Source organism: Emydura macquarii, unplaced genomic scaffold (genome assembly GCF_026122565.2).
Source record: "Emydura macquarii macquarii isolate MOO-44397 ecotype Brisbane River unplaced genomic scaffold, CSIRO-AGI_Emac_v2 contig_1386, whole genome shotgun sequence".
Classification (NCBI taxonomy): domain Eukaryota; kingdom Metazoa; phylum Chordata; order Testudines; family Chelidae; genus Emydura; species Emydura macquarii.
Window position 1 is genome coordinate 995504 of NW_027131523.1, and position 25446 is coordinate 1020949.

Sequence of the window (25446 nt, forward strand, 5' to 3'; positions counted from 1 at the left end):
CCCCCGCTCCGTGTCTGACTCTTTCCTGGCACAAGTGTCTGATTGTGCAACGCTCCGACCCCGCCCCGCCGGGGGATTTCTGGGCTGAGCTCACACCCCCCCCTCCGCCCCCCCCGGGGCCCTATAAAACCCAGTCGCTGCCGCTGGCCGGAGCAGAGACGTCCCGACCCCCCCCAGCCGTGCACGGGTAACCCCCCCCCCCGTGCCTTGAGGATGCTCACACTTGAATCAGCACCGTAAGTGTGTGTGCGTGGGGGGGGAGTGCGGGGGGCAGTGGGGCCAGGCTGGGCCATGGGCTCCCATCTGACCCCCGAGCAGGCGAGTGGCGGGCTCAGTGGGGCAGGGAACGGGACATGGGGCCTGTGCTCTCTATGGGGTGCCTGGGTGCCCATCCAGAGGGCAGGGGCACTGGTGCAATATCTGGGGGGTGGGGGGCGGAGGGATCTGGCCCTTTCGCCCCCTAGGCTGTGGGGTGGGGCAGCTGCCAGGCAGGGATGGGGGGGACACGCCCCTCCCCACTATGCAAGTGAATTTGGGGACAGGTCTGGCCCCCCCCCCCTCCAGGCCCAGCAGCTGTTTGAATCTGAGGTGGGGGGGAGGGTGTCTGGTGGATGTGGGGGGCAGCTCTTCCTGGGGGCTTTGGTGGGGCAGGGAGATCGGTGCGGAGGGGCTTCTGTGTGGGGGGGGGGTTGTTCTCATACACCAGACAACCCCCCCCACCCTGAGCACAGTGGCAGGTGCCCCCCCCTTCACTTTCTCTCTCCCCCTTATGCAAATTCAGGGGGGGGCATTTGAATATTTCCTCTCCGGGGAAAGTGGCCCGGGGCGTGTCATTTGCATGTCAAGGGGGGGCTCCACCTGCCAGCGCTTCCCCCCCGCCCCGCTGCCCCTCCACCATCAGCTCCCCCCCCCCAGCCAGGCTGCACCACTGCCCACCCCTTCTGCTGCCCCCCCGTCCTGCTCTGACCCCTGCATGTGCCTGGCTCTGGTCCCACCTGCTGAGGGGGGGGGGAAGGGGCTGGGTTCGCCCCCCCCCCACTTTAACACCTGACTGTGCCCCTTGTCCCGGCAGGTTCGATGGGTCCCACTATGGATACACGGTAAGATTCGTCTGACACCCCCCCCACCCCGCCGTCTGTCCGTCCGTCCGTCCCCCTCGGCCCCACAGCTCCACCCAGCCCCACCTGCCTGCCTCGATTTACATAAAACCCAGACACCCGCCCCCACAGCAACTGCCCCACCGACTTAGACACTGGTGAGACCCCCCCCCCTCCCCGCAGGACGCCTGGGTTCCAGCCAGCCCGGCTCGGGGAGGGGGGTCTCGTGGTTACAGCGGGGGAGGGGGGCTGGGAGCCAGGACTCCTGGGTTCTCTCCCTGGGGGTGTTGCTCAGCGGGGGGGTTGGCTGCTCACATTCTGGCTTCCCCCCCCCCCGCAGTTCCCCGATGGCAGCTTCTATGACCTGGACTCCTGCAAACAGACCCCGAGTTTCCCCCATTACCTGGTCGACGTCGACGTCGACAGCCCCACAGGTGAGCGGCCCCCCCGCCCCCCAGCTAGTCCCCCAGAGCCCCACAGGTGAGCGGCCTCCCCGCCCCCCAGCTGGTCCCCGAGGGCCCCACAGGTGAGCGGGCCCCCCCCGTCACCCTGCCCCCTGGGTGGGGCTGCACGGATTTCCCCCATCACGTCACAGCGCCCCCTGGAGGGGAGAAGGGCGGGGCCTCAGGGATTCCCCCATTACGTCACGGCGCCTCCTGGTGGGAGGGGCGGGGCCGCAGCATGCAAATGAGGTGGCTCCGGGATTTGCGTATTTCCAGCCCGGCGGGATCAGTGACACAAAGGGCCTTTCTCTGGGCTCCCCCCCCCCCCCGCCCCCCGACCCACACCGCTCCTGTCCCCGGCTCTGGGCGGGGGGCGGGGGGGGGCTGGGAGCCAGGACTCCTGGGTTCTCTCCCCAGCTGTGACAGAGGAGCAGGGTCTAGTGGTTAGAGCTGGGGGGGGGGGAGGGGGATCCCGGACTCCTGGGTTCTCTCCCTCTCTCATGCTGCCCCCCCCCCGCCTCACCTCCTTGCTTTGCAGACCCCAGTGTGAACTGGCTGGAGCTCCAGGACCTGAGCTACGAGGCCTTCGATGTGGGGCAGCTGGCCCCACTGCAGAACGTCCAGGTCTCCTACGCCCACGGCCTGTACCCACAGCTCTCCCTGGACGCCGTATACACCCTGGAGGGGGCAGCCCCCGCCCAGAGCCAGAGCCACCTCCCGCCAGAGGACTACGCCCCCCAGGTGAGGGGCACTGCCTGCGGGGGCTGGGAGGCAGGACGCCTGGGTTCTCTCCCCAGCTCGGGGAGGGGAGGGGGGGGCTGGGGGGTCGGAGCCGGGGGTTGGGGATGCTCTGGTTGGCAGACGTGTGTGAGGGGCTTCACGGAAGGGCTCCTGGCTGGGGGGCTGGGGTGGGGGGCAGGGCAGGTCTTCGCCTCCGTCCCCCGTGGCGCGTTCCTGTTCCCGATTAAACCCTTCTCCGCCCGGGGCTTCACGGCATCTTCCCCCCCTGCTCCCCTCAGCCCTACGCCCTCCACGGGGCCTGCCCGCCAGCCGGGGCCCTGGCCAGCCCCCCGGTGTCCGAGGACGAGGAATTCCACCTGGACAGCCCCGCCCTGGAGGTGTCCGACAGCGACTCGGACGAGAACCTCTCGTCTGGGGGGTCGCCCGGCTACGAGACAGGTAGGTGCCTGGCCCAGAGACACGGCCCCAGCCCCTCCGCTGGCTCCCACCCTGCCTGCCCCATAGACACGGCCCCGGCCCCTCCGCTGGCTCCCACCCTGCCTGGCCCGTGGACACGGCCCCGTCCCACCCCTCCTGGTATGAAGCCGTGACCCCATCCCCCCCACACATAGATACGGCCCCGGCCCCTCCGCTGGCTCCCACCCCTCCTGGCCTGGAGCCGTGACCCCATCCCCCCCACAAATAGATACGGCCCTGGCCCCTCCGCTGGATCCCACTCTTCCTGCCCCATAGAAACGACCCCGTCCATCCCCAGCATATAGACACGGCCCTGTCCCACCCTTCCTGGCCTGGAGCCGTGACCCCATCCCGCCCACATGTAGACAGGGCCCCGTCCCCTCTGCTGGATCCCACCCTTCCTGCCCCATAGACACCACCCCGTCTGCCCCACAGCACATGGACACGGCCCCGTCCCACCCCTCCTGGCCTGGAGCCGTCACCCCATCCCCCCCACACATAGATACGGCCCCGTCCACCCCACAGCACGTAGACATGGCCCTATCCCACCCCTCCTGGGCCGGAGCCGTGACCCCGTCCACACTTAGACGCGCCCCCCCCGTCTCGCCCCAGCGCCCCCCCGCCCGTGCCAGGCCCTTGACCCCCTGTCGCCCCACGCAGGCTCCCGGCGGAAGCTGCGTCTCTACCAGTTCCTGCTGGAGCTGCTGCGGCGGGGCGACATGAAGGACTGCGTGTGGTGGGTGGAGCGCGAGGCCGGCGTCTTCCAGTTCTCCTCCAAGCACAAGGAGCTGCTGGCCCACCGCTGGGGGCAGCAGAAGGGCAACCGCAAGGCCATGACCTACCAGAAGATGGCACGGGCCCTGCGCAACTACGGCAAGACGGGTGAGGTCCGCAAGGTGAAGAAGAAGCTGACCTACCAGTTCGGGCACAGCCTGCTGGGGCTGTCCAGTGCCCCTGCTTAGGGGGCCGGCCGCCGGCAGGACCGGATGGTGCAGCCAGCTCTGGGGGGCGCCGAGAACAGCCCAGCCCCCAGCCCAGCCCGGTCTCCGCTGCCTGCGAGACCAGGAGCCAGGACGCCTGGGTTCCATCCCCGGCTCTGGGAGGGGAGTGGGGGCTAGTGGTTAGAACAGGGGGCTGGGAGCCAGGACTCCTGGGTTCTCTCCCCAGATCTCAAAGGCGGGGCTAGTGCTTCCAACAGGGGCTGGGAGCCAGGATGCCTGGGTTCCATCCCCAGCTCTGGGAGAAGAGTGGGGTCTAGTGGTTAGAGCAGGGGGGGCTGGGAGCCAGGACTCCTGGGTTCTCCCTCTGGCTCCGGCCGGGGCTCGTTTCCATTCTCCCTGCGGGGGATTGTGCCCCGGGGCAGGTGCCGAGAGGCAGGTGTAAATGTCACATTCCGCGAGGGCACCCCGGCGTTTGTACAAAATCGGGGCTTTTTTTTACGCGATTCTGTCTGTAAAATGTTGTAAATTCCTAATAAAATCTTCTGAAAAAGGATCTCGTTACCCAGGAATTACATAGCAAAGTGCAAGGCGGGGAGTGGGGGCTGGTGGGTCTGAAGGGGGGGCCTGGGAGCCAGGACTCCTGGGTTCTATGCCCAGTGAGGGTTAGGAGGGGGTTGGGCTGGGATACTGGGGCTGTTCAGCCTGGAAGTGTTTCCCTGCCCGGCCAGGAAGGGCATCGCTGGCCCCAGTGGGGCTGGGCTGGTGCACATGGGGCATTAACAGGCCCTGACTCAGGGAGGGATTGGGGGCTACAAGGGGACCCCTTCCTGCCTCGCCCAGCAGAGCCCCATGGCCTCCCCGCAGCTCCCCAATGGGAGAAGACCCCGCTGTCTATTGTGCGCCCGTGTTCAGACAACCCGACCCGGAGCTCCCGCTGCAGCCCCCCACTCCCCCTCGGCTCGGCCCTGGCAGCGGGAGTCCTCCAAGATCCAACCCCCAGCGAGAAATGGCTCCTGGCCCCCACCCCCACCCGGCCCCCAGGGGCTCCTCTGAATCCCTGCGAAGGGGAAGGCGGCCTGGTGCCGAGACACATTCCCTCTGGGAGGGGGCAGGAGCTGGTTATTTGGGGACCCCCCCCTTCGCCCGGCGCTGGGATGCAGCCACCTCTGGGGCGAGGCAGGGGGCCAGCGACACCCCCCGCCCCAGCTCTGCGGCATGCGGCACATTCTGGCCCCCGCCCAGGGGATTAGGCTGCAGATGGCTGAGGTGCCTTGGAATTACCAGCTCGCGGGGCTGGCCCGGGCCCTTGATCCCGGCCGGCGGCTCACGTTTCAGCCGCTGAAGTGGCCTCCGAGGGTGAGCGGGGAAGCGGGGGGCTGGTGGGACCCCGGCCTGCCCCTGGGTCCTGCACCGTGGGGCCGGTTGGGAGCCGGTGCCCCCCAGAAGGGACTGGCCCCGTGCCCCACGCCCTGCCCCCCCCCCCAAGCATGATGATTGGGTGTGGCGGGGGAGGGGTATCTGAGCTACACGCTGCCCCATGGTGTGTTCCAGTGCTGCCCCCCAAGCCCTGGTTCCCCCCCTCCCCACACCCCCCCCAGCTCCGTGTCCAGCCCCCACCCGGCTGTTTCTCAAGCCTGGCATTTGAAGCTGTTTCTGGCAGGACTCAGGCATGTGGCCCAGAGACCGGGGGGGGGGGGAGGAGGGGGGGGTCAGGTGACAGCTCCGTGGGGCCCCCCCCCCCCACTTTAAAGGCCCCCGGCTGGGCGCTCCCTGGGGAGACGGTGCAGTGAGGCCGCGCAGACACAGCCGCAGCCATGCCAGAGCCTCAGCCAGCCGGTAAGGGGCAGGTCACCACGTTCCCCCCCCCACAGAGGGGGTCGCTGTGCCTATGCCCCCCCCCCACTTCGGGCAGCTGGGAAAGGCCCAGGGCAGAAGGGGGATAAATATCGGGGGCCGAGGGGGGGCAGTTGCCTGGGGCGAGGGGTAAATACCCACCAGGCAGGGCAAGTGCCTGGGGCAGGAGGAACCCGCCCCGCGTGGGGGTCATTGCGCTGGTGGGGGGGGGGGATACGAGGATGAGGGGGTAACTCCCCTGCCTGGGGAGGGTGTGGGCAGAGCGGCTCCCCCCGGTGTTGGGGGGGGACAGGGCAGAGCTCCCCCAGATTGGGGGGGGCTGCAGACAGGAGGAGATGGGGGGCGGTGCAGGGGCTAGGCACAGGGTTGTCGTGCTGGTGGGGGGGGGGTGCCTGGCTCTCCCAGCGGGTGGGTGGAGGTGGAGGGGGGGGCGCTGTGGGGAGTAGGGGGGAGGGAGCAGCACAAGGTCATGCATGCACACTGCCCCCCCCCCCCCAATGCTGTCACTGGGGCTAGGTCACTACAGCCGCCCGCATCGGTGGGGGGGGGGCAGCGGAGGGGTGGGCAGAGTTGGGGGCAGGAGGTTCCTAGAGCTCCCCCAGCCCACTCAGGGTTTTGGGGGGCAGGGACCCCCCAGCTGGAATCAGTGGGTCAGTGTTGGGGGTGGGCTTAGCTCAGGTGTGTGTGTGTGTGTGTGTGTAGAGGGTTTGTGTTGGGGGGGGGTCAGTGTCTATGTTGCGGGGTTGGGGAGCTTCACCCAGCGGGGGCGGGGGGGAGGGTTTGGTGTTGCTGGGAGGGGGGGCTCATGGGGGGGGCTGGGTGTGGGACACAGGCTGGGTTGTGTTGGCGTGTGCCTGTGCTGGGGCTGGGAATGGTTTACGTGTGTGCGTGTGTGCGCGTGTGTGTGTGTGGCTGTGACGACTGGTGTGTGTGTGTGAGGTCATGTATATTGGGGAGGGCGTGCACTCTGTGTGTGTGTGTGTGTGAATACAGGTGTGTGTGAATATTGGTGTGTGTGTGAATACTGGGGGTGTGTGAGCATAGTGAGGTATGGGTGTGTGTGTGTGTGTGTGACTGGGAGTGTGTGAGCATAGTGAGGTGTGTGTGTGTGTGTGTGTGTGTGTGTGTGTGACTGGTGGTGTGTGAGGTGCATGCACGCTCCGTTTGTGTATGTCCCAGCGCCCCGGACACTGTGCGGGCCGGTCTCTCTTTCGCTCGTGGGGCAGGGGTAGGTCTCTGGGCTTAGCAGCCCCAGCCAGCCCCAGAGGAGGGTGTGGGGGGGATTTGCGGACTTAGCACCTGTCCCCGGGGGGGGGGGGGGGGCTGCGCCTGCCCCTCCGCAGTGCTGAGCTCAGGTGTTTTCCCCGGCTCGGCTCCGGTTTCTGCTCCGGCGCGGGCAGGGCCCCCCGCCAGGCGCTAATTATAACCTGCCCCTCGCACGCGCCCCCGGGAGGGCGGCTGTCTCGCTCCCTGCCCCTAGTAGGGCACTGCGCCCCCCAAGTGCAACCTGAGACGGGCCAGGAAAAGGGGGGGGGGCGCCTGGTGCTAACTCAAACCCTGCTGCCCCCGGGGCCCCCCCCCCCCCAGCGCTGGGGGAACGACCCCCACCGGGATCCAGCCCCCCCATCACGCTGCGCAGCCCCCCGCGGGAGAGGTGGTCTCCGCCATGAGGCGCTCACAGGCAAGCGAGGTGAGGGACCTGAATATGGGGAAACTGAGGCCCGGTGCGGCGAAGCGACTGGCCCCGGCTCACAGGGCGTCTGTGGCAGAGCTGGGACTTGAACCCAGGGCCCGGAGTCCAGGGTCTGACCTGCAGGAGCGAGGAAGGAGTGGGCGGGGGACAAGTGGGGTGAAAGGCCGGCAACTCACAGGGAAGGCTGGACCGACACCATGCATGGTGGGCGCAGAGATGCAGCCACCTCTGGGGCGGTGCCGGGGGACGACGGACGACACAGGCGACCGGGGAGGGGGGCGGGTGTGCCGGGGGGGCCGGGGCAGGCCCAGCGAGCACCCTCTCCCCGGCGCGCTGAGTGGCAGGGTGCCCTGGGCTGGCTCCCAGGGACGACAGCTGGGGCCTCGGGCGGGCTCTGGGCTGGGACTATTCCTGGGCCGGGGCCGGCTGACCAGGGCTATATTAGGGGGTCACGGAGGCAGCCCCGGCTCCGCTTTATTGGGAGCCGCTGGAATGCCGGAGTCAGCGCCGGGGGGGCCGGCAGAGCCTGCTGGGGGGCGGGGTTACACCCAGGAACCCCTCCCCCCGCCGGATACGTCCCCCCAACCCCCATCCCGCCCTGGCCGCCTGGCCCGGCATCCCAGGGAATTACTGCTCCTGCAGGGCAGATTAGCGCCCCCCAGGAGACACATTGACACCGTGGGGCGGGATGGGTGGGGGGACAGCTGGCCGGGGCAGGGGGCAGCACTCACATGGCTAGAGGGGTCGGAGGGGGGGGTCTGGGGCTAGATGGAGACAGCCAGACACCCTGCTTACAGACAGACAGCTGGATGGATGTGGGGCTAGATGGACGCTGGGGTGTGGGGGGATGGCTGGAGGGGCTGCACGTGTCACAGAGCCGCAGGATCGGGGCTACGCCCCAGCTTGGCAGCAGGCCCCCCAGTGGGTCCCCCTCCACCTGCAGGGCCGGCCACGCGGCCTCCCCACGCCTGAGACTGAGCCTCTGTCTAGCCGCCCCCCCAAAGCCGGCTCAGAGCCCCTGTCTCTCCCATGGCCCCTGGCAGGGCCAGGCCGAGTCCCCAGCACCTGGCGGCCTAGTTGCCCTGTGCCCGTTGCGGGGGCAAGGGGGGGGCGCCCCTGCTCGCTCTCGACCCTCTGCTCATTTGGGTCAGTTCAGCCAGTTCTTTCCTGACCCATTGTCCCCCCCACCCAGCCCGCGCGGTGCCTCCCCACCTCCCCAGCCACTGTCTCTGGGTGGCACCAGGAGCAGCGTTTACCCCTTGGCACCCCCAGAGGGAGCAATGCAAAGCGCAGAGGGAAACTGAGGCACGTGCGGGGTTCGTACGGATGTTACAGCGCGTTCCCATGGTCCCAGCATGGCTGGAGGGCTGGAGGACTGTGTGGGGGGAGGGAGGGAGGGGGGGAGGGGTGAAAAGGCGCGTGCAGAAGGGTAGGCAGATTTGCATGCTCACGTGTGCACCAGGGTGTGGACTGGTGCAAGGGCCTGTGCACCACCTTCAGGGTGGCCACGCTGGATGGGGGGGGGCCTCTGGGCCTGGCTGGACCCCTCCCCCAGGAGCTCAGGCCCTGCTGTCACCCAGCTGCTCTCTGAGCTGCCCCCCAGGCCACAGAGTCCCTCCCCCCCCCGCCAAAAGCCCCCCCGCATGTGTCCATATTAAAACTCCTGCTGTCGGCTTGCGTCCACGTGGGTCGCGCTGTAACCCTAACCCGTGCTTGCTGCTCTGCCCCCCCCACTGGTACGTCCTCTGCCAACTCCTCCGGCCAGGGCTCGCACGGCACCGTCTAGCTCGTTAATAACCCAGTAACGAGCCCTGGCCCCAGAGCTGATCCCCGGGGGCCGCCGCTTGAAAGGGCTCCGCTCTCTGAGGGGGCCGGCGGGGGGATCAGTGGCTGGGGCGCGTTAATCCCAGCTCGGGCTCGTTGCTACGTCACGCAAGTCGGCTGCCTGTCAGACAAGAGCCGCTGCAGATCGACCCGCCCCGGCACCGGGCCGGCCGGCCGTAATAAGAGGTTTAGCCGCCAGCGCTTTGCCGATCGTGCTGTTGTTTTACTCAGGACTGACATTGGGGTAACCGGAATCGCGTTCCACGTTTACACACTGGGGGTGCCTTCGCAGGCCTCACCCCTTGCCCCGAGATTTGTTAAAGATGAACAGCCATGGCTCAGTAGCTCCTCGGCCAGTTCCTTTACAACTCTTGGGTGTCAGGTCTCCGGGCCTGGTGAGATGACCATGTCTGGTCCCAGAGTTCAAGGCCAGAAGGGACGATCTAGTCAGACTCCTGGCGAGCACAGGCCATTCAGCTCCCCCTGCGTTCACCCCAGGCGAGACTAAGCCGTGTGTGCCCCAGGCCAAGACCAGGGACCAAGCTGGCATCAACGCCCGAGACCCGATGCTCCATGCCCCACTCCCTCTGAGACTCCCTCCCCGGGTCCCTGCTGGTCGGAGCTGCTCCCACCTACCTCCCTCACCGCAGCTTTTCTATCCCAGCCACATTCTCCCCCTGCTTCACCCCAAACACAGAACACAAACAGCCACGGGACAGCTCTGCCTTTCTACCTCCCCGCCCTCTGCACCCAGCAAGGGACTTGGAGCTGGGGGGAGGGGGGGGGCAGTGTTTCTGGTTCTTACGTGTGAGGTATTGAGGACAGTGGGGTGGGGGGATCCTGCTTGCAGGCTGGTGGTGGTGGGGGGCCTGTAGGGAAGTGTGTGATCAGCGTCAGTTTTGGAAAAAGACCACTTTCTCCCTGTCCGAGGGAGCAGCCTGTTTCCGCTCCCCCTGTCCTGGGTTCTGGTGTGTTATCATCCCGAATTCTACGCAATCAAGCAGTGGTTAATTGCAACCTTCCAGCAAGAGTATTTATATTGTTAGCTAACGCCGGTCAGCGTGGGTGTGCTCCAGGAACAAAACGCTAACGGCTTAAAAAGGCCTCCTTACTGTCTTGAACCTTGCTGGTAGTGCCCTTTAGCTTCCCTTATCAGCCTCCTACATTTTTGAACTGGTGGCTCACATTCGCTGCCATTCTCCTGTCCTTTCTGTACTGGGTTTTTTTTTTTTAATGTTCCATTGCCACTTCGGCGTCTCCCTTGGCCAGGGCGGCTGGCTCCCCCGTTTGACATCCTTTTTCATGTCTCTGCCACCAGCTGCTGAAAAGAAGAAGAAAGATGCCTCAGAAACCCCGAAAGGTCAGCGTCGGGCCCGGGTCAGGAGTGGTAGTGGGGGGCGGGGGGACCCAAAGTGATGCTTCCCGCGCTGCTCCCGAAGCTTCCCGTGGTGAAAACGAGCCGACGTCTCGTTGAGGACGAGGCGAGAGTCCAGGGGCGGCGAGGGGAAGTGCTGGAAACGCAGGGTCGCCCAGCAACCCAAGCGCGGCCCATGCCCTACGACCGCGACTCGCCAAACTCGCCGTCGGCTCCGGAATCCGTCCCGCCGTTTTCAGCCGGGCCCGGCCAGGCCCAGAGATCTCAGACCAGGCCTCGGTCCCTGCCCACGGACTGGGCGCCCCCCGGCCACTGCCGCCGGCCTCTCCTTTTCACCCTCTGCCAGCTGGTGACAGGCTCCGGGGACTCGCCCAGAGCGGGGATCGGGGGGGGGCAGTGCCCAGCACTGGGATTGGGGAGGAGGGGGGGGCAGTGCCCAGCACTGGGATTGGGGAGGGGGGGGCAGTGCCCAGCACTGGGATTGGGGAGGAGGGGGGGGGCAGTGCCCAGCACTGGGATTGGGGAGGGGGGGCAGTGCCCAGCACTGGGATGGGGGGGACAGTGCCCAGCACTGGGATTGTGGGGGGCACGGTTGGATGCTGGGTTTCTAGATGACCCAAATCCTGGTTTCTTTGCAGAAGCCCCAGCGGCGCCCGCAGAGGGTGAGTGGCTGTGAGACGAGCCGGCCTCCGGAGCGACGCCTTGCAGGGGATGTTCCCCCCCCCCCCACACCTACATCCCAGCCCCCGGAACCTCAGGCCCCCAAATGAGGCCCCGGCCCCCCCACATCCCAGCCCCTGGGACCCCCAGCCATGCTCCCCCCCCCCACATCCCAGCCCCGGAACCTCATCCCCCAGACACGCTCCCGCCCCCCCCACTACAACCCAGCCCCCGGCACCCCGTTCCCCCAGACACGGCCCCAGCCCCCCTCTGCCCCCGTCAGTCCCGGGAGCCCCCTCCTGAGCCCGTCTCCCGATGCCTTGCAGCCGCCCACCCCCCGGAGCAGCCGGCCGAGCCCCAGGGCCTGTTCCTGCAGGAGCCGGGCCACATCCTGGTGGAGTGTGGTAGGTTTGGGGGCGCCCGCCGGGGGGGGGGGGGGGAGAGGGCGGATCGCGGGAGCTCCTGGGGAGGGCAGGCTGGGAAAGGCCCCTCCCCTGCCCGGGTGGGCCTGGGGATCTTGTGGGGGGTCTTCCCCCCCCCCCCAGGAGGAACTGGCGCTACTGGCTATGCTGGCTGAGCTGTGGGGGGGCAGGATGACCCATGGGGGGGGGGCTCAGTGGGGGGGGGGGGGGAGGGAAGTCTAAGGGCACCATTTACTGGGGAGGGGCAGGGGTGGGCTGGGTGGGGTGGGGCTCACGAGATTCATTTTTCTAGGGCCTGGGGGGCTGTGGCAGGGGGCTTGGCTTTCAGGGGATCTGGGGTGGGGGGTCTGGTTTGATGGTGGGGTTCTGGGGGCTGGCCAGTGGGGCTGGGAGGGTGGAAGGACTGGTGGGGAGCAATGGGGGGTGGACTGACCAGATGGAGGGCTCTGGGGGGGCTAGGCTGGGTGTCCCTGGCTGAGCGTGTAGGGTCAGGTGGATTTGGGGGTGTCTCTGGCTGGAGGGTTGCTCTGGGGATGGGGGGCTCCGGGGGTGTCTCTGGCCGGGGGCCGCAGGAGTCGCTGACCCCCCCGTCCCCCCCGTGCAGGCAAGGAGGTGAAGGTGGCGCTCCAGGTGGACGGGCGGCAGCTCTCCGCGAAGCCGAGCGTCAAGTGGTTCAAGGGGAAGTGGCTGGAGCTGGGCATCAAGAGCGGCCAGCGGTTCCAGTTCAAGGAGAGCCAGGACAAGGAGGCGAAGGTGGGGGGCTGGGGAGTTGGGGGGGGAGTTGCCCCAATGCCCATCCCCCGGCTTAGCCCCACGGGGCCCCGCTCGTCCCTGTGAGCACCACCCGGCTGTGGGGGGGTCCCTGTCTTCGCGGGTCCCTCTGGGTCGATCCCCAGCCAGACCCTGGGAGGGACCGGGGGGGCGGGGGGGGCGCGAGCCCCTTTGCCCCGATCCCGCCTGGACCGTGCCCCCCCTCGGCCCCCCCAGGTGTTCACCTTCGAGCTGCACATCGCCAAGGTGGTGATCGGGGACCGGGGGGACTATCGCTGTGAGGTGACGGGCAAGGAGAAGAGCGACACCTGCACCTTCAACATCGACGTGGAGGGTGAGCGGGGGGGGGGGCCCAGAAACTCCCCCCCCAGGCCAAGAAACCCCCCAGGCAGGGCCCCCCCATAAACCCCCAGACCCTCCAATGCCAGCAACCCCCCCCCCCCACACACAGCTACCCCCAGGGCAGGGGCTCCCCACATAGAACCTCCCCCCAGACCCACCCCTAGGCCGAGGAGCCCCGCCCCCAACCCACACCCTCGCCAGGGCCCCTCTGCCCCCACCATCAGCCCAGGCCCCTCCCCACGGACTCGCCCCCACCGGCAGGAGTCCTGGGGCGCTGCCCTGCCCCCTGCAGGCCGCCCTCAACCACGGCAGCGACCCATTTTGATGTGACCCACCATAATGCAGTGTCCCGCCCTGGGGCCAGCACTGGGATTCACATGTGGGGGGGTGGGGAGGCCCAGACAGAGAGGACATTTGGGGGGAGGGAGCTGGGGGGAGGGTCGGGGGGGGGTCTGGGGGGGCCCAGAGGAGGTTCGTCACGCTGACCCTGTCTCTCTTTCCCAGTCCCACGGACGGACGACAGCGGAAACGTGCTCCAGGCTTTCAAACGGACGTGAGTGCCGGTGCCCCCCACACTGCCCCCCACCAGTGCCCCATAGGGCCCCCCATTCAGGGCCCCCCAGCCAGTGTGTGACGGCCTCCCACAGGCCTCGTGCCCTGGAATCCTTGGGGCGCAGTCGGTTCAGCCCCCCGCTCCGCCTGGGCTCCCTCCGTGGGCCCCCCCTTGGCTGGGTCCCGGGGAGTCCTCCACGCCCACAGGGCCAGGCCCCCCTTGCCGGCAGAGGCGCTTCCCAGCCAGCGGGGCGTCGGGGGGTTGTTAGTTCTCAGGGGCACAGCGTGGAGAGACTTTGCCGGCAGCTAAACCAGGCGTTACAGCCCCATTCGCAGGGCCTCCCCCGCCCCCACTGGGCCCCCACAGGGGCCTGGCCTCTTCCCCCAGCCCCTCCCCAGCCCCCTGTCTCCTTCCCGGGCTAGGTGCCCCCCATCTTCACCTGCCCCGCACTGCTCCGGCTGGCCGACTCAGGAGGACAAAGGGGTCTGGCCCTTCTACCTGTGGCTGGGGGGGGCCCATCCACCCTCCGGTGAGCTCTGCACTGATCACACATGCCCGGGCCCCATTATCGAAAAACATAATATATGGGGGAGGGGGCGGGGAAACCGAGGCACGCACACTGCAGTCAGGGGACCCCCCCCCCAAATACCTCCACTTTGTCACACAGTGCCCCACAGCTCCCCCCCAACTCCCCGCAGCGCCCTCTGCACCCTACAGCCAGCGCCCCCCACTGGTCAGAGCAGGCCCCTCACCCTGGGCCGTGGGGCTGGGTCAGACCCGGACGCTCTGCTCTCTCTGCAGGGGCGAAGGGAAGGACAAAGTGGCCGGGGAGCTGGACTTCAGCGGGTTACTGAAGAAAAGGTAGGTGCCCCTGGGAGGGGGTGTCTGTCCGTCTGTCCCTTGGGGCAGGGTGCTGGGGTGCGTGTCTGTCCGTCTGTCCCCGGGGCGGAGGCGCCGGACGTCTCTGATGTCCCGGGGTCCCAGGCGCTGCGCTTTGCCCCAGCCCGGCCCCCAACTCCTGGGAGCGTCCCCCCTTTGCAGGCCGGCCTCAAGACCCCACCGGGCCCCGGCGCCCCCTGTCCGGGCACAAGGCTCCCAGGGGTGCGGGCAGCAGCTGGGGGGAGGGGGAGGGGAGGCAATGCAAATTCCGAGGGAAACTGAGGCAGGCCTAGGTACCAGAACGATCCAACAGCAAATCCGCCCCCTCTGCACTGGGTCCCAGCTGCGCCTCAGGCCTAGCTTGTGGGGCGGGGGCCCTGTGTCCCCCCCCCCCAGCTAATTCCCCGCCCCCCCCGGCCCCAGGGAGGTGCAGGTGGAGACGACGAAGAAGAAGAAGAAGGACGATGACGAGGACGCCTTCCCGCCCGAGATCTGGGAGCTGCTGAAGGGGGTGACGAAGAAGAGCGAGTACGAGAGGATCGCCTTCCAGTACGGGATCACGGACCTGCGCGGCATGCTCAAGCGCCTCAAGAAGGTCAAGGTGGAGGTCAAGAAGAGCGAAGGTCTGTGGGGGGGGCTGGACCGGTTCTGGGGGGGAGGGCGGCGCATGGAGGGGGGGGTGGCCGGAGGACCTGGGGGAGGGGAGCTATTGGTGGTGGGGGGGGGGGGTCAATGTCCTTCCCTTGCTGTGGTCAGATCCTGCCCCCCCCCCCCCCCACAGAACCATCCTGCCTTTCCCCTGCCCAGCTGTGTGTGTCCTAGCACAGCCCCCCCCCCCCCGACACCCCCAGAGTCCAGCCCTGGGGTCCCCCCACTTCCACCCCCCGACCCCTGCTCAGCCCCCCCGTGCCCCCCCCGCAGCCTTCACGAAGAAGCTGGACCCGGCCTACCAGGTGGACAAGGGGAACAGGGTGAAGATGGTGCTGGAGATCAGCGACCCCGACCTGGCCATCAAGTGGTTCAAGAACGGGCAGGAGCTGAAACCCAGCGCCAAGTGAGCGGGCCTGGCCCCGGCCGCGGGGGGGGCCCTGGGCGGGCGGGTCAGGAGGGGGGGGGCTCTGGGCTGGGGGGGTGATGGGGGGCCCTGGGCTGGTGAGCTCTGGGGTGGGGGTGATGGGGGGCCCTGGGCTAAGGGACTCTGGGAGGGGCATTTACGTGGGGCTCTGGGCTGGGGGGTGATGGGGAGCTCTGGGCTGGGGGGCTCTGGGAGGGGAGGTTGTGGGGGGGCCCTGGGCTCCCCTCTGACCCCGGCCCCCCAGGTACCTCTTTGAGAACGTGGGCAAGAAGCGGATCCTGACCATCAACAAGTGCACGCTGGCCGACGACGCGGCCTACGAGTGCGTGGTGGGCGACGAGAAGTGCTTCACCGAGCTCTTCGTCAAGGGTGAGCGGGGGGGGGGGCAGTGGGAGGGGGGGCACGCCAGCCGTGGCGGGGGAGGGGGACTCGACCCCTCCCGGCTCCGCCATGACACCCCCCCCCCCCCCCGCCTGTCTGCAGAGCCGCCCGTGCTGATCTCCAAGGGCCTGGACGACCAGCAGGTCGTGGTGGGCGACCGCGTGGAACTGGAGGTGGAGGTGTCGGAGGAGGGCGCCCAAGTCATGTGGTAACGCCTGTCCGTCCGTCCGTCCGTCTGTCCGTCCGTCCCCATGCCCCTCCCCCCCCCCCCCGCCTGTCTGTCCGTCCCCATCCGGCTGTGCACCTGCCCGTCCGTCCCTCTGTCCCCACACTCCGCCGTCGGGCCCCAGCTCTCCTGTCTATTCACCGCCCCCCCAGGATGAAGGACGGGGTGGAGCTGACCCGCGACTCGGGCTTCAAATACCGCTTCAAGAAGGACGGAAAGAAGCACTACCTGATCATCAACGAGGCCTCCAAGGAGGACATGGGCCTGTACCAGGTCATGACCAACGGCGGCCAGTCCGAGGCGGAGCTGGTGGTGGAAGGTACGGGGCGGGCAGAGGGAGGGGTGTGGGGCGAGGATGGGGCTGGTGGGACTGTTGCAGGACCCCCCCTGACCGTGTTGTCCCCCCCCCCCCCCCCGCAGACAAGCAGCTGGAGGTGCTCCAGGACATCGCCGACCTCACCGTCAAAGCCACGGAGCAGGCGGAGTTCAAGTGCGAGGTGTCCGACGAGAAGGTGACGGGCAAATGGTACAAGAACGGCGTGGAGGTCCGGCCCAGCAAGCGCGTCCACATGACCCACAAGGGCAGGTGGGCACGGCCGCGGGGGAGCGCCCGCGGTGCCGGGGTCCGCGGCGCCGGGGGCACTGCTGGGGGGAAGCTCGCAGCGTCAGGGCCAGCGACTGGGGCACTGCTGGGGGGAAGCTCGCAGTGCCCAATCCTTCCTATCAGAAGCAGATGCCAAGGGCCCTGGGGAGCTGCTGTGGGGCCCCCCAAGCAGCCCAGCCCCGCCCCCCAGCGCTGCCCCTTCCCTCCCCCTCAGGTTCCACAAGCTGGTGATTGAGGACGTGAGGCCGGAGGACGAGGCCGATTACACCTTCATCCCCGACGGCTTCGCCATCTCGCTTTCAGCCAAGCTCAACTTCCTGGGTGAGTGCAGGGCAGGGCACTGCTGCGGGGAAGCTCGCAGCGCCGGGTCCCCGGCTGGGGCACTGCTGGGGGGAAGCGCGCAGAGGGGGGATCTGGGGAAGAGGGGTGGCTTTCCCGGGGTCTGGGGCCCTGTTAACCCTTTCCTCTCTCTCGCCACAGAGATCAAGGTGGAGTATGTGCCGAAACAAGGTGAGACCCTCAGGGGGACGGGGCTGGGGGTGCAGGGGTGTGTGGGGGTGACCTCAGAGAGGTGCACAGTGGGGGTACAGGGCTGGGGGAGGCGTGGGAGGGGCTCAGTCCCTGGGGAATGGGCCGGGGGGGCCAACTGGCCTTTGCTAGGAGTGGTTGGGGGCAGGGAAATGGGTCACATGGGATGGGGGGACCCCTTGGCCCGGGAGAGGTGGGGAAAGGCTGGGGAGACGAGTTGGGGGACCCCCCCCCCGTCTTGGAGGTTGGGCCACGAGGGGGCATTAGGCCTTTCCTGGCTGACGGGGGGGGAAGGGACGACCCTCCGGCTCTGTGTGGGACTGACCCCCCCCACCGCCCTCCCTGCCAGAGCCCCCCAAGATCCACCTGGACTGCTCGGGGAAGACGGCGGAGAACACGATCATCGTGGTGGCTGGGAACAAGGTGCGGCTGGACGTGCCCATCACCGGGGAGCCGGCGCCCACCGTCACCTGGAAAAAGGGCGACCAGGTGGGTGCCGGGGCGAGGGCCGGGGTGGGGGGGACAGAGGGGATGTGGGGTACCCGGGGGATCCCTGGGGTGGGGGAATCTCCGGAGCTGGGGGTCCCATGAGTGCCCCTGGGGCTAGGGAAAGTCGGGGGGGTGGAGGTTCCCCTGGGGGCTGGGACCCCCTGTGCTGACCCCCCCTCCCCCCCCAGGTGTTTACGGAGACCGAGGGCCGGGCCCGCATCGAGGTGCACGCGGAGGAGAGCAGCTTCGTGATCGACAGCGCCGAGCGGCAGGACGAGGCCAAGTACACCATCACCGTCACCAACCCGCTGGGCGAGGACCACGCCACGCTGCACATCAAGGTGGTCGGTGAGCGGGGGCTGGGGGGGCGGAGGGGGCTGGGCAGGGGGCCGGGGCGAAGACCTTGGGGGGTCTGATGGGGGCGGTCGGGGGGGTTGTGGGGGGCGGGGCTGATGGGGGCGGGGCAAGGTCAGGGGTCGCAGCCGAGGGCACTGGGGGCCCCCCCATGCCGAGCTGAACTCAGTGCCCCCCCCGTCTCTTCCAGACGTCCCCGACCCCCCCGAAGCCGTTCGCATCACCTCCGTGGGGGAGGACTGGGCCATTCTGGTCTGGGAGCCCCCCCTGTACGACGGGGGGCAGCCCATCACCGGTGAGTCACCTCGGGGGGCTGGGTCGCGGTGCGTGGCCGAGCCCCAGTGCCCCCCGTGCAGGCTGCCGGGAGAGAGGCAGGACAGCATACGTCCGTCCCCCTGCGTGTTGCTGACCCCCCCAGGTGTCTGTGGGTCTGTCCTTGCATGTCCCCTTGCCCCTCATGGGTGTCCGTGGGTCCGTCCCCCTGTGTCTCTGTGCCCTCCCCGGTGTCTGTGGGTTCATCCCCGGGTGTCCCCGAGCCCCCCCCGGGTGTCTGTGGGTCCGTCCCTGCATGGCGCTGAGCCTCCCCCGGGTGTCCGTGGGTCCATCCCTGCATGGCGCTGAGCCTCCCCCGGGTGTCCGTGGGTCCGTCCCCGCATGGCGCTGAGCCCTGTGCCCGCAGGGTACCTGATGGAGAGGAAGAAGAAGGGCAGCAGGCGCTGGATGAAGCTGAACTTCGAGGTGTTCATGGGCACGACCTTCGAGTCGACGCGGATGATCGAGGGCGTCCTCTACGAGATGCGGGTCTTCGCCGTCAACGCCATCGGGGTGTCGCAGCCCAGCCACAACACCAAGCCCTTCATGCCCATCGGTGAGCAGGGACCCCGCCGGGGCAGGGCTGGGCTGGGGGGCGGCGTGGTCTGTGGGGAAGTTCCCAGCACTGGGGAGGGGGCAGGGCTGGGGCACTGCTGTGGGGAAGCTCACAGCACTGGGGGGGGGCAGGGCTGGGGCACTGCTGTGGGGAAGCTCGCAGCACTGGGGGGGCAGGGCTGGGGCACTGCTGTGGGGAAGCTCGCAGCACTGGGGGGGGCAGGGCTGGGGCACTGCTGTGGGGAAGCTCGCAGCACTGGGGGGGGCAGGGCTGGGGCACTGCTGTGGGGAAGCTCGCAGCACTGGGGGGGCAGGGCTGGGGCACTCGCAGGGGGGGCAGGGCTGGGGCACTGCTGTGGGGAAGCTCGCAGCACTGGGGGGGCAGGGCTGGGGCACTGCTGTGGGGAAGCTCGCAGCACTGGGGTGGCAGGGCTGGGGCACTGCTGTGGGGAAGCTCGTGTGACCGGGGTGCGTGTGCGTCTGATTGTCTGTCCATATCTCCCCCCCCCGCCCCACGGCAGCCCCCACCAGCGAGCCGACCCACCTCACCCTGGAGGACGTGACCGACACCACGGCCACCCTGAAGTGGCGCCCGCCCGACCGGCTGGGGGCCGGGGGCATCGACGGATACCTGGTCGAGTACTGCCTGGAGGGCTGTGAGTGACCCGGGGGGCGGTCGGGGGGGCTGGGAGTGACCCGGGGGAGGGGGCCTTGTGGGGGGGCTGGAGGTACAGCCCCTCGGGGGGGCAGGGCGGTCTCCCGCAGCCCAATGCCTGGGGGGGCTGCCCGGGGGTGACCCCCAGCAGGGGTGGGGGGGTGCACAGCCGAGGGGAGGAAGGACGGGAACGCGTCCCTCACCCCATCCCCCTGGTCGCCCCCAGCGGAGGAGTGGGTCCCGGCCAGCGCGGAGCTGGTGGAGCGCTGCGGATTCATGGTCAAGGGGCTGCCCACGGGCCAGAAGATCCTCTTCCGCGTCACCGGGGTCAACATCGCCGGCAAGAGCGTGCCGGCCACCATGGCGCAGCCCGTCACCATCCGCGAGATCGTGGGTGAGTGACCGCAGACCCCCCCAGCGCCCCGCCCCCCGCCGGCACCCCCCATCTCACGCTCCCTCTTCCCCCCCACGCCCCAGAGGTGCCCAAGATCCGCCTGCCCCGCCAGCTACGCCAGACCTACGTGAAGAAAGTGGGGGAGCAGATCAACCTGGTCGTCCCCTTCCAGGTGAGCCGGGGCGGGGGGCGCTGGAGGCGGGGGGTCGTCGGTCAGCCCCCCCGAGGGGCGGTGGGGTCGATTTAGATGAAACAAGCGGCGTTACCGTGCGTTAACCGGGGCCGGGCGCTCCAGGCCGGCTCGGTGCCCTCGCCCCGCACCCCACTCCCCGATGGCTCCCAAATGCATCCCGCTGCCGCCCCGGGGGGTGGTGGGGATCCGGCGGGAGCCCCTCTCCCCGGCCTGGCCCGGCCCGCTCCGGAGATCTCTCTGGGGGGCCGAAGGCCCAGGGGGGCCGGAGGCGATGGAATCGACTTCCTCTGTTCCCTCCAGCTGGGGGGGCACAAGCCGGGGGCACCGCTGTGGGGAAGCTCGCAGCACTGGGGGGAGGGGGACAGGCCGGGGGCACCGCTGTGGGGAAGCTCGCAGCACTGGGGGGAGGGGGACAGGCCGGGGGCACCGCTGTGGGGAAGCTCGCAGCACCGGTAACCCCCCCGCCCCACGCCCCCAGGGTAAGCCGCGGCCCAAGGTGACGTGGACGAAGGACGGGCAGCCCCTGGACCCCAAGGAGGTCAGCGTGCGGACCTCGGACCTGGACACCATCCTCTTCATCCGCTCGGCCGCCCGCCACCACTCGGGCCAGTACCAGCTGGGCGTGCAGATCGAGAACATGGAGGACAAGGCCACCATCCAGATCCGCGTCGTGGGTGAGCCGGGGGCCGGGGCGGCTGGCACGGGGGGGGGCAATGGGGGCTGGGGGAACAGGACAGGCTGAGGGGGCTGCGCTGGGGGGTGACTGGGGGCTGGGCTCTAGGGGCGGGCACTCCATGCCCCCCCAGCACTGGCAGCTGCTGTTAATGAACCTAATTCCCCGCCCGCTCGTTGGTGAGCCCCCTCCCGTGGGAAAGTGTCTGCTGGTAGTGCCAGTCGGGGGGGGGGGGATGGGCACTGCAACCCCCCCGGACACCCCTCCCCCCACTGCCAGCCGGGGGGGTCAGATTCCTGGCTCTATATTTAAACTCCCCTGATGGGACAGGCCAGCTGCGCCCCCCCCCCCCCCCCAGCCTTGCTGTGAGCCCTTTGAAGTGGAATGTAATGGGGGGGGGGGGCCGGGCCAGCTGTGCCTCTGCTGGGGAATGTGCCCCCCGGTGTGGAAGAGGGGGTCCCGCGGAGTGGGGGGGCAGGCTGCACGGAGATGGGGGTGGTGTACGAGGGGGGGGAACAGCAGAGAGTGGAACCGCCCCCCCAGAGCCCATTGCTGACCTCCCCCCTCGCGTGGCCCCCCAGAGAAGCCGGGCCCCCCCGTGTCGGTGCTGGTGAAGGAGGTTTGGGGGTTCAACGTGCTGCTGGAGTGGGAGCCCCCGAAGGACGACGGCAACGCAGAGATCACGGGCTACGCCATCCAGAAGGCGGACAAGAAAACCATGGTGGGCGACCCCGGACTCCACCCGATCCCCCCCTCCGCGACCCCCCGCTGCCCAGACACCCCCGATCCCCCAGCTCGGCGACCCCGCGCTGCCCCGATCCCCCCCAGCTCCACGACCCTGTGGTGCCCCGACCCCCCCGCTCGGAGATCCCGAGCCCCCCGGATCCCCCAGCTTGGCGACCCCGCACTGCCCCGACCCCCCCGATGAATGATCCCGGGCTCCCCCCGCTCGGCGATTCGGGGCTGTGCCAGCCAGAAGACGGACAAGACCCCGGTGTGTGACCCACATGCTGCCCACCGGTGGCTGCCCCAATTTCCCTCTGCACCCCCTTGCAGGATCCCTGCCCCCCCCCGCTCTCCCCATGGGTTCCCTGTGCCCGGCTGGCCAGTGACACCCTCCCGGGCTGCCCGTCTATCCGCTGACCCCCCGCCCCGCGCTGCCCCCCCAGGAGTGGTTCACGGTGTACGAGCACAACCGGCTGACACGCTGCACGGTGTCCGACCTGGTCATGGGCAACGAGTACCACTTCCGGGTGTACAGCCAGAACATCTGCGGGCTCAGCGAGGCGCCCGGCCTCTCCAAGAACACTGCCCGCATCCAGAAAACAGGTCTGCGCCCGGCCCTGCGCGGGGAGTGGGGCCTAGCGGTTAGAGCAGGGCCATGGGGCTGGGGACCGGGACTCCTAGGTTCTATCCCTGGCTCTGGGCGGGGAGTGGGGTCTAGTGGTTAGCGCGGGGGAGCTGAGACGGGAGATAGTGGGGCAGGGGTAGCTGCCGCTGGGCCTCACCTCCTGGCCTCCCCCAGGGATCATCTTTAAGCCGCTGGATTACAAGGAGCACGACTTCCGGATGGCGCCCAAAGTGCTGACGCCGCTGATCGACCGGACCGTGGTGGCTGGCTACAGCACGGCCCTGAACTGTGCCGTGCGGGGGCACCCCAAGGTAAGGGACCCCCCCCGCATCCTCAGAGCCCCCGGAGGTGAGGGACCCCCTTATCCCCAGGACACCCCAAGGTAGGGCCGGGCCCCTTCTCCTCTGTACTGCCACATGCACCTGAGGATGATGGGTGAGGGTGGAGCAGTGTGTGGGGAGAATGGGGGTGCTGGGGATGGATGGGTGGGGGGATGGATGGGTGCAGGATGGGGGTGCTGGAGAGGGATGGGTGCAGGGGTGCTGGGGACAGATGGGGAGGGGAATTAATGGGCACAGGGGGCTGCGCGGGGGGCTAAGAGGTGCCCCTGCCCCCCAGCCCAAGGTGACCTGGCTGAAGAACCGCATGGAGATCCGCGAGGACCCCAAGTTCCTGATGAAGAACAGCCAGGGGGTGCTGACGCTGCACATCCGCAAGCCCAGCCCCTTCGACGCCGGCACCTACAGCTGCCTGGTGGCCAATGAGCTGGGCGAGGCGCTGACCGAGTGCAAGCTGGAGATCAAAGGTGCCGCTGGGCGGGGGGGGGCCTGCCCAGGGGGGGGGGGACACGGTGAGCAGGCGGTTGGAGGCTCCAGGGCGGGGAGAGCTGGGGGGTCACAGAGCCAGGGCACATGACTGTCCGGGGGAACCCAGGGATTGGTGCAGGGGAGCCTGTCCCCGGGGGGGGGGGGGGGGTTGGAGGGCACCCCCAAACTCTCCCTGTCCATCCCCCCCTCACCCCATCTCTCTCGCCCGCAGTGCCCCAGTAGCCGTGCAGGGCGGCCAGCCTGGGCGTGGTGACGGTGAGTGGCAGGGCCGGTGGGAGCTGTGCTGAGGGGCTTCTGGTGCCGCGGCTGGGGGGGGGGGTCAGGGGAGGGGCGCTGTGGGTGTGTCCCCACCTCACTGTTCTCCCCCCCCAGATCTCCGGCTGGTGAGGACCCACGCAAATGAGCCAATGCAAGCCTGGCCCAGGCCCCCCACCCCTGAAAGCAGCGATGGGGCATGGGGGGAACCCTGGGCATCGCCAGGCTGGGTGCCCCCACCCCCTGCTTCCCTTCACCCCCATCTGCACTGACGTTGGGGGGCTCAGCTCTGCCCCCCCAGCTTGGAAACCACATGGCAACGAATGTGTGTGTCAATAAACAGATCCCTGCAGTGTCCGCCCGTCTGTCTGTCCGTCCTGGGGTACTTGGGGCCCTGTGTATGCCTGCTGGGGGGCTGACTTGGGGCGGAGGGAAGATGGGGCTGCCCTGGGGCAGAGGCTATGGGGGGCAGGACCCACAGTACTGAGGCAGCTTCTCTCTGGCTGGATCGTCAGCGTTTATTGGGGGCTGGTGCCCACTGCTCTGCGGCGTCTCTAGGGGTCACCCTCATGGGGGAGGGGACAAGTCTCCGCCCACCCCCAGTCCTGTGCGTCTGGTTTCTGGGGGGGCCCTGCCCTGCAGCCTCTCTTCCTCCACCAGGGGTTTGAATGTCACTGCAGAGAGAGAGAGAGAGAGACTCAGACCAGCAGCCAGGATGCCTGGGTTCTCTCCGTGGTCCTGAGAGGGGAGTGGGGTCTAGTGGTCAGACGCCTGGGTTCTCTCCCCAGCTCTGGGAGTGGGGTCTAGTGGTCAGAGCAGGGGGGCTGGAAGCTAGGACGCCTGGGTTCTCTCCCCGGCTCTGGGAGGGGAATGGGATTGAGGGGTTAGACGTGGGGCTGGAAGCCAGTAGGCCTGGATTCTTTTCCCAGCTCTGGGAGGGGAGTGCAGACTAGTGGTTGGGCTCCATGCCCCCCTGGACTCACCCTGCCCCCAGCCCGGGGAGGTGGAAGCGCAGGCGGTACAGCAGTCGCACCCACTGCCCGAAGACTCGCTCCAGCTGGGCCGGCGGCGCCAGGAGCTGCAGGTAGAAGGTCCGGCCTGAGGCCAGACGCACCTTGAGCCGGTGCCGGAGCTCGTCATGGAGGGAGAGTCGCACGAACTGCAGGGGCAGCAGCCTGGGGGGAGGCGGAGAGAGGTGGGGGCGCTGGGGGGGCCGTTCTGGGGCCAGTTGGGGTTGATGGGAGCAGGGAGGCTGCTGGTCCAAGGGGGGGAGTGTCAGGAGTGGATCTGGGGGGGTGATGGTCCATGGGGATGTTTGGGCTGGCAGGTTGAGGATGAGGATGTGTGGGGAGGATGTGCGGGGTGAGGATCAGGGCGTTGTGTGGGGGGGTCTGACTGCTGGGATGATGGGGTGAAGGTGTGGGGAGGTGGAGACTGGAAATTATGGGGCCACAGGGTGAGGGTGCATGGGGGATGGGGTCATAGGAGGTGGGAGATGAGGGACATGGGTGGAGGAAGAATGGGGGCACCAGGACGGTTGGGGGGTGGGGGGTACTGGGATGGCAGTGCAGGGGGATGTGGTCGTTAAGTGTCGAGCTGTGGGGGCGAGGGGTCGGAGGATGGAGGGGAGCATGGGGGGCACCGGGGAGGGGGCGGGGGGACTCACCCAAAGAGCTCGAGCTCCTCCCCCGGGGGGGGCAGCCCCTGGGGGCAGCGGCAGCAGCAGGGGCCCCCACGGGCGGCGGGACGGGCCGCGCCAGCAGCAGCAGGTCGGGCAGCTCCAGGCGGCGGCTGGTGGCGGCGATGCCCAGCGTCACCCTGCTGGCCACGTCCCCGCTCTTGGTCACCTGCGGGGAGCCGGGGGGAGCTGAGCGGGGCTGGGGGGGGGGGGGGGGGGGGGGGCACGGAGGACGGGGGTCTGGGGGGCAGGTTTAGGGGGCGGGGCCGGGTGCCCCTCACCTGGAGGAAGTCGCTCTCGAAGAGCGGGCATTCCCGCAGCCGCCCGTACTCGCCACGCGCCAGGCAGCGCTGCAGCTGGCCCATGGGGCGGCCCAGGCTTGGGGGGGGCAGGGGGGTCCCGGTCACAGCAGCCTGGAGCCTGCGGGGGGGGGGGGGAAGCATGTTAGACGGGTGCTGTGAAGGGAACGCAGCGCAGGCCGGGAGCCCCCCCACGCCTGCCCCAAAACGCCCTTCCCTGCCCCCGCCCGCAGCCTGGGCCGGGCAGAACGAGGCCTGGCCGTACCTTCTGGGCCCCTCCCCCCCGGTGTGACTCAGTTTCCCTGCTCGCTGCATATGGCCACCCAGCCAGGGGCGCGAGCTGCAGCTGGGGGGCAGGTGGGCCCGGCTGACAAGGGGAGCCCCGAGGCCGTAGGGTCCGGGGGGCTGGTCCGGGCGAGGGGGGGGGGCAGAGGCCTGGGTTAAGACCTGGGCTCCCAGAGATGAGCCGGGGGGGGGGGCATTGAGGAGGGGCTGGAGCCAGGGGGGGGAGGTGGAAATACAGGGGGGGGTCCTGGCTCCTGCCCC

At 68.9% G+C, this 25446-nt stretch overlaps 3 protein-coding genes across 4 annotated transcripts; 2 read left to right on the plus strand and 1 right to left on the minus strand.

Annotated features, from left to right (window-relative positions):
- Positions 1–213: 213 nt before the first annotated feature.
- On the plus strand, positions 214–4231 carry SPIB (Spi-B transcription factor). The gene is made up of 6 exons (XM_067552269.1): positions 214–236; positions 1073–1100; positions 1438–1531; positions 2079–2281; positions 2560–2719; positions 3398–4231. Exons 1-6 carry the CDS (start codon positions 214–216, stop codon positions 3697–3699), a joined length of 810 nt encoding a protein of 269 aa, XP_067408370.1. The 3' UTR covers positions 3700–4231.
- A 6233-nt stretch (positions 4232–10464) lies between these two features.
- MYBPC2 (myosin binding protein C2) lies at positions 10465–23280 on the plus strand. Its single transcript, XM_067552414.1, has 28 exons — positions 10465–10780; positions 11411–11488; positions 12111–12259; positions 12494–12611; positions 13124–13172; positions 13974–14033; positions 14475–14674; positions 14973–15105; positions 15371–15495; positions 15610–15715; positions 15886–16052; positions 16154–16319; positions 16552–16658; positions 16818–16847; positions 17215–17354; positions 17543–17702; positions 17899–18003; positions 18388–18576; positions 19097–19231; positions 19457–19624; positions 19708–19796; positions 20296–20491; positions 21072–21211; positions 21660–21819; positions 22016–22152; positions 22460–22646; positions 22880–22923; positions 23041–23280. The coding sequence occupies exons 1-27, from the start codon at positions 10465–10467 to the stop codon at positions 22888–22890; spliced, it is 3621 nt and encodes a 1206-aa protein (XP_067408515.1). The 3' UTR covers positions 22891–22923; positions 23041–23280.
- Positions 23281–23339: 59 nt separating this feature from the next.
- Positions 23340–25017, minus strand: GARIN5A (golgi associated RAB2 interactor 5A). 2 transcript variants are annotated; one of them, XM_067552302.1, is made up of 4 exons: positions 24883–25017; positions 24590–24770; positions 23907–24021; positions 23340–23597 (listed from the first exon to the last, which is right to left on the minus strand). In XM_067552302.1, exons 1-4 carry the CDS (start codon positions 24964–24966, stop codon positions 23435–23437), a joined length of 543 nt encoding a protein of 180 aa, XP_067408403.1. In that variant the 5' UTR covers positions 24967–25017; the 3' UTR covers positions 23340–23434. The 2 variants fall into 2 exon arrangements, with proteins under 2 accessions (XP_067408403.1, XP_067408402.1); XM_067552301.1 differs by having other exon boundaries at positions 23907–24098.
- Positions 25018–25446: the final 429 nt, after the last annotated feature.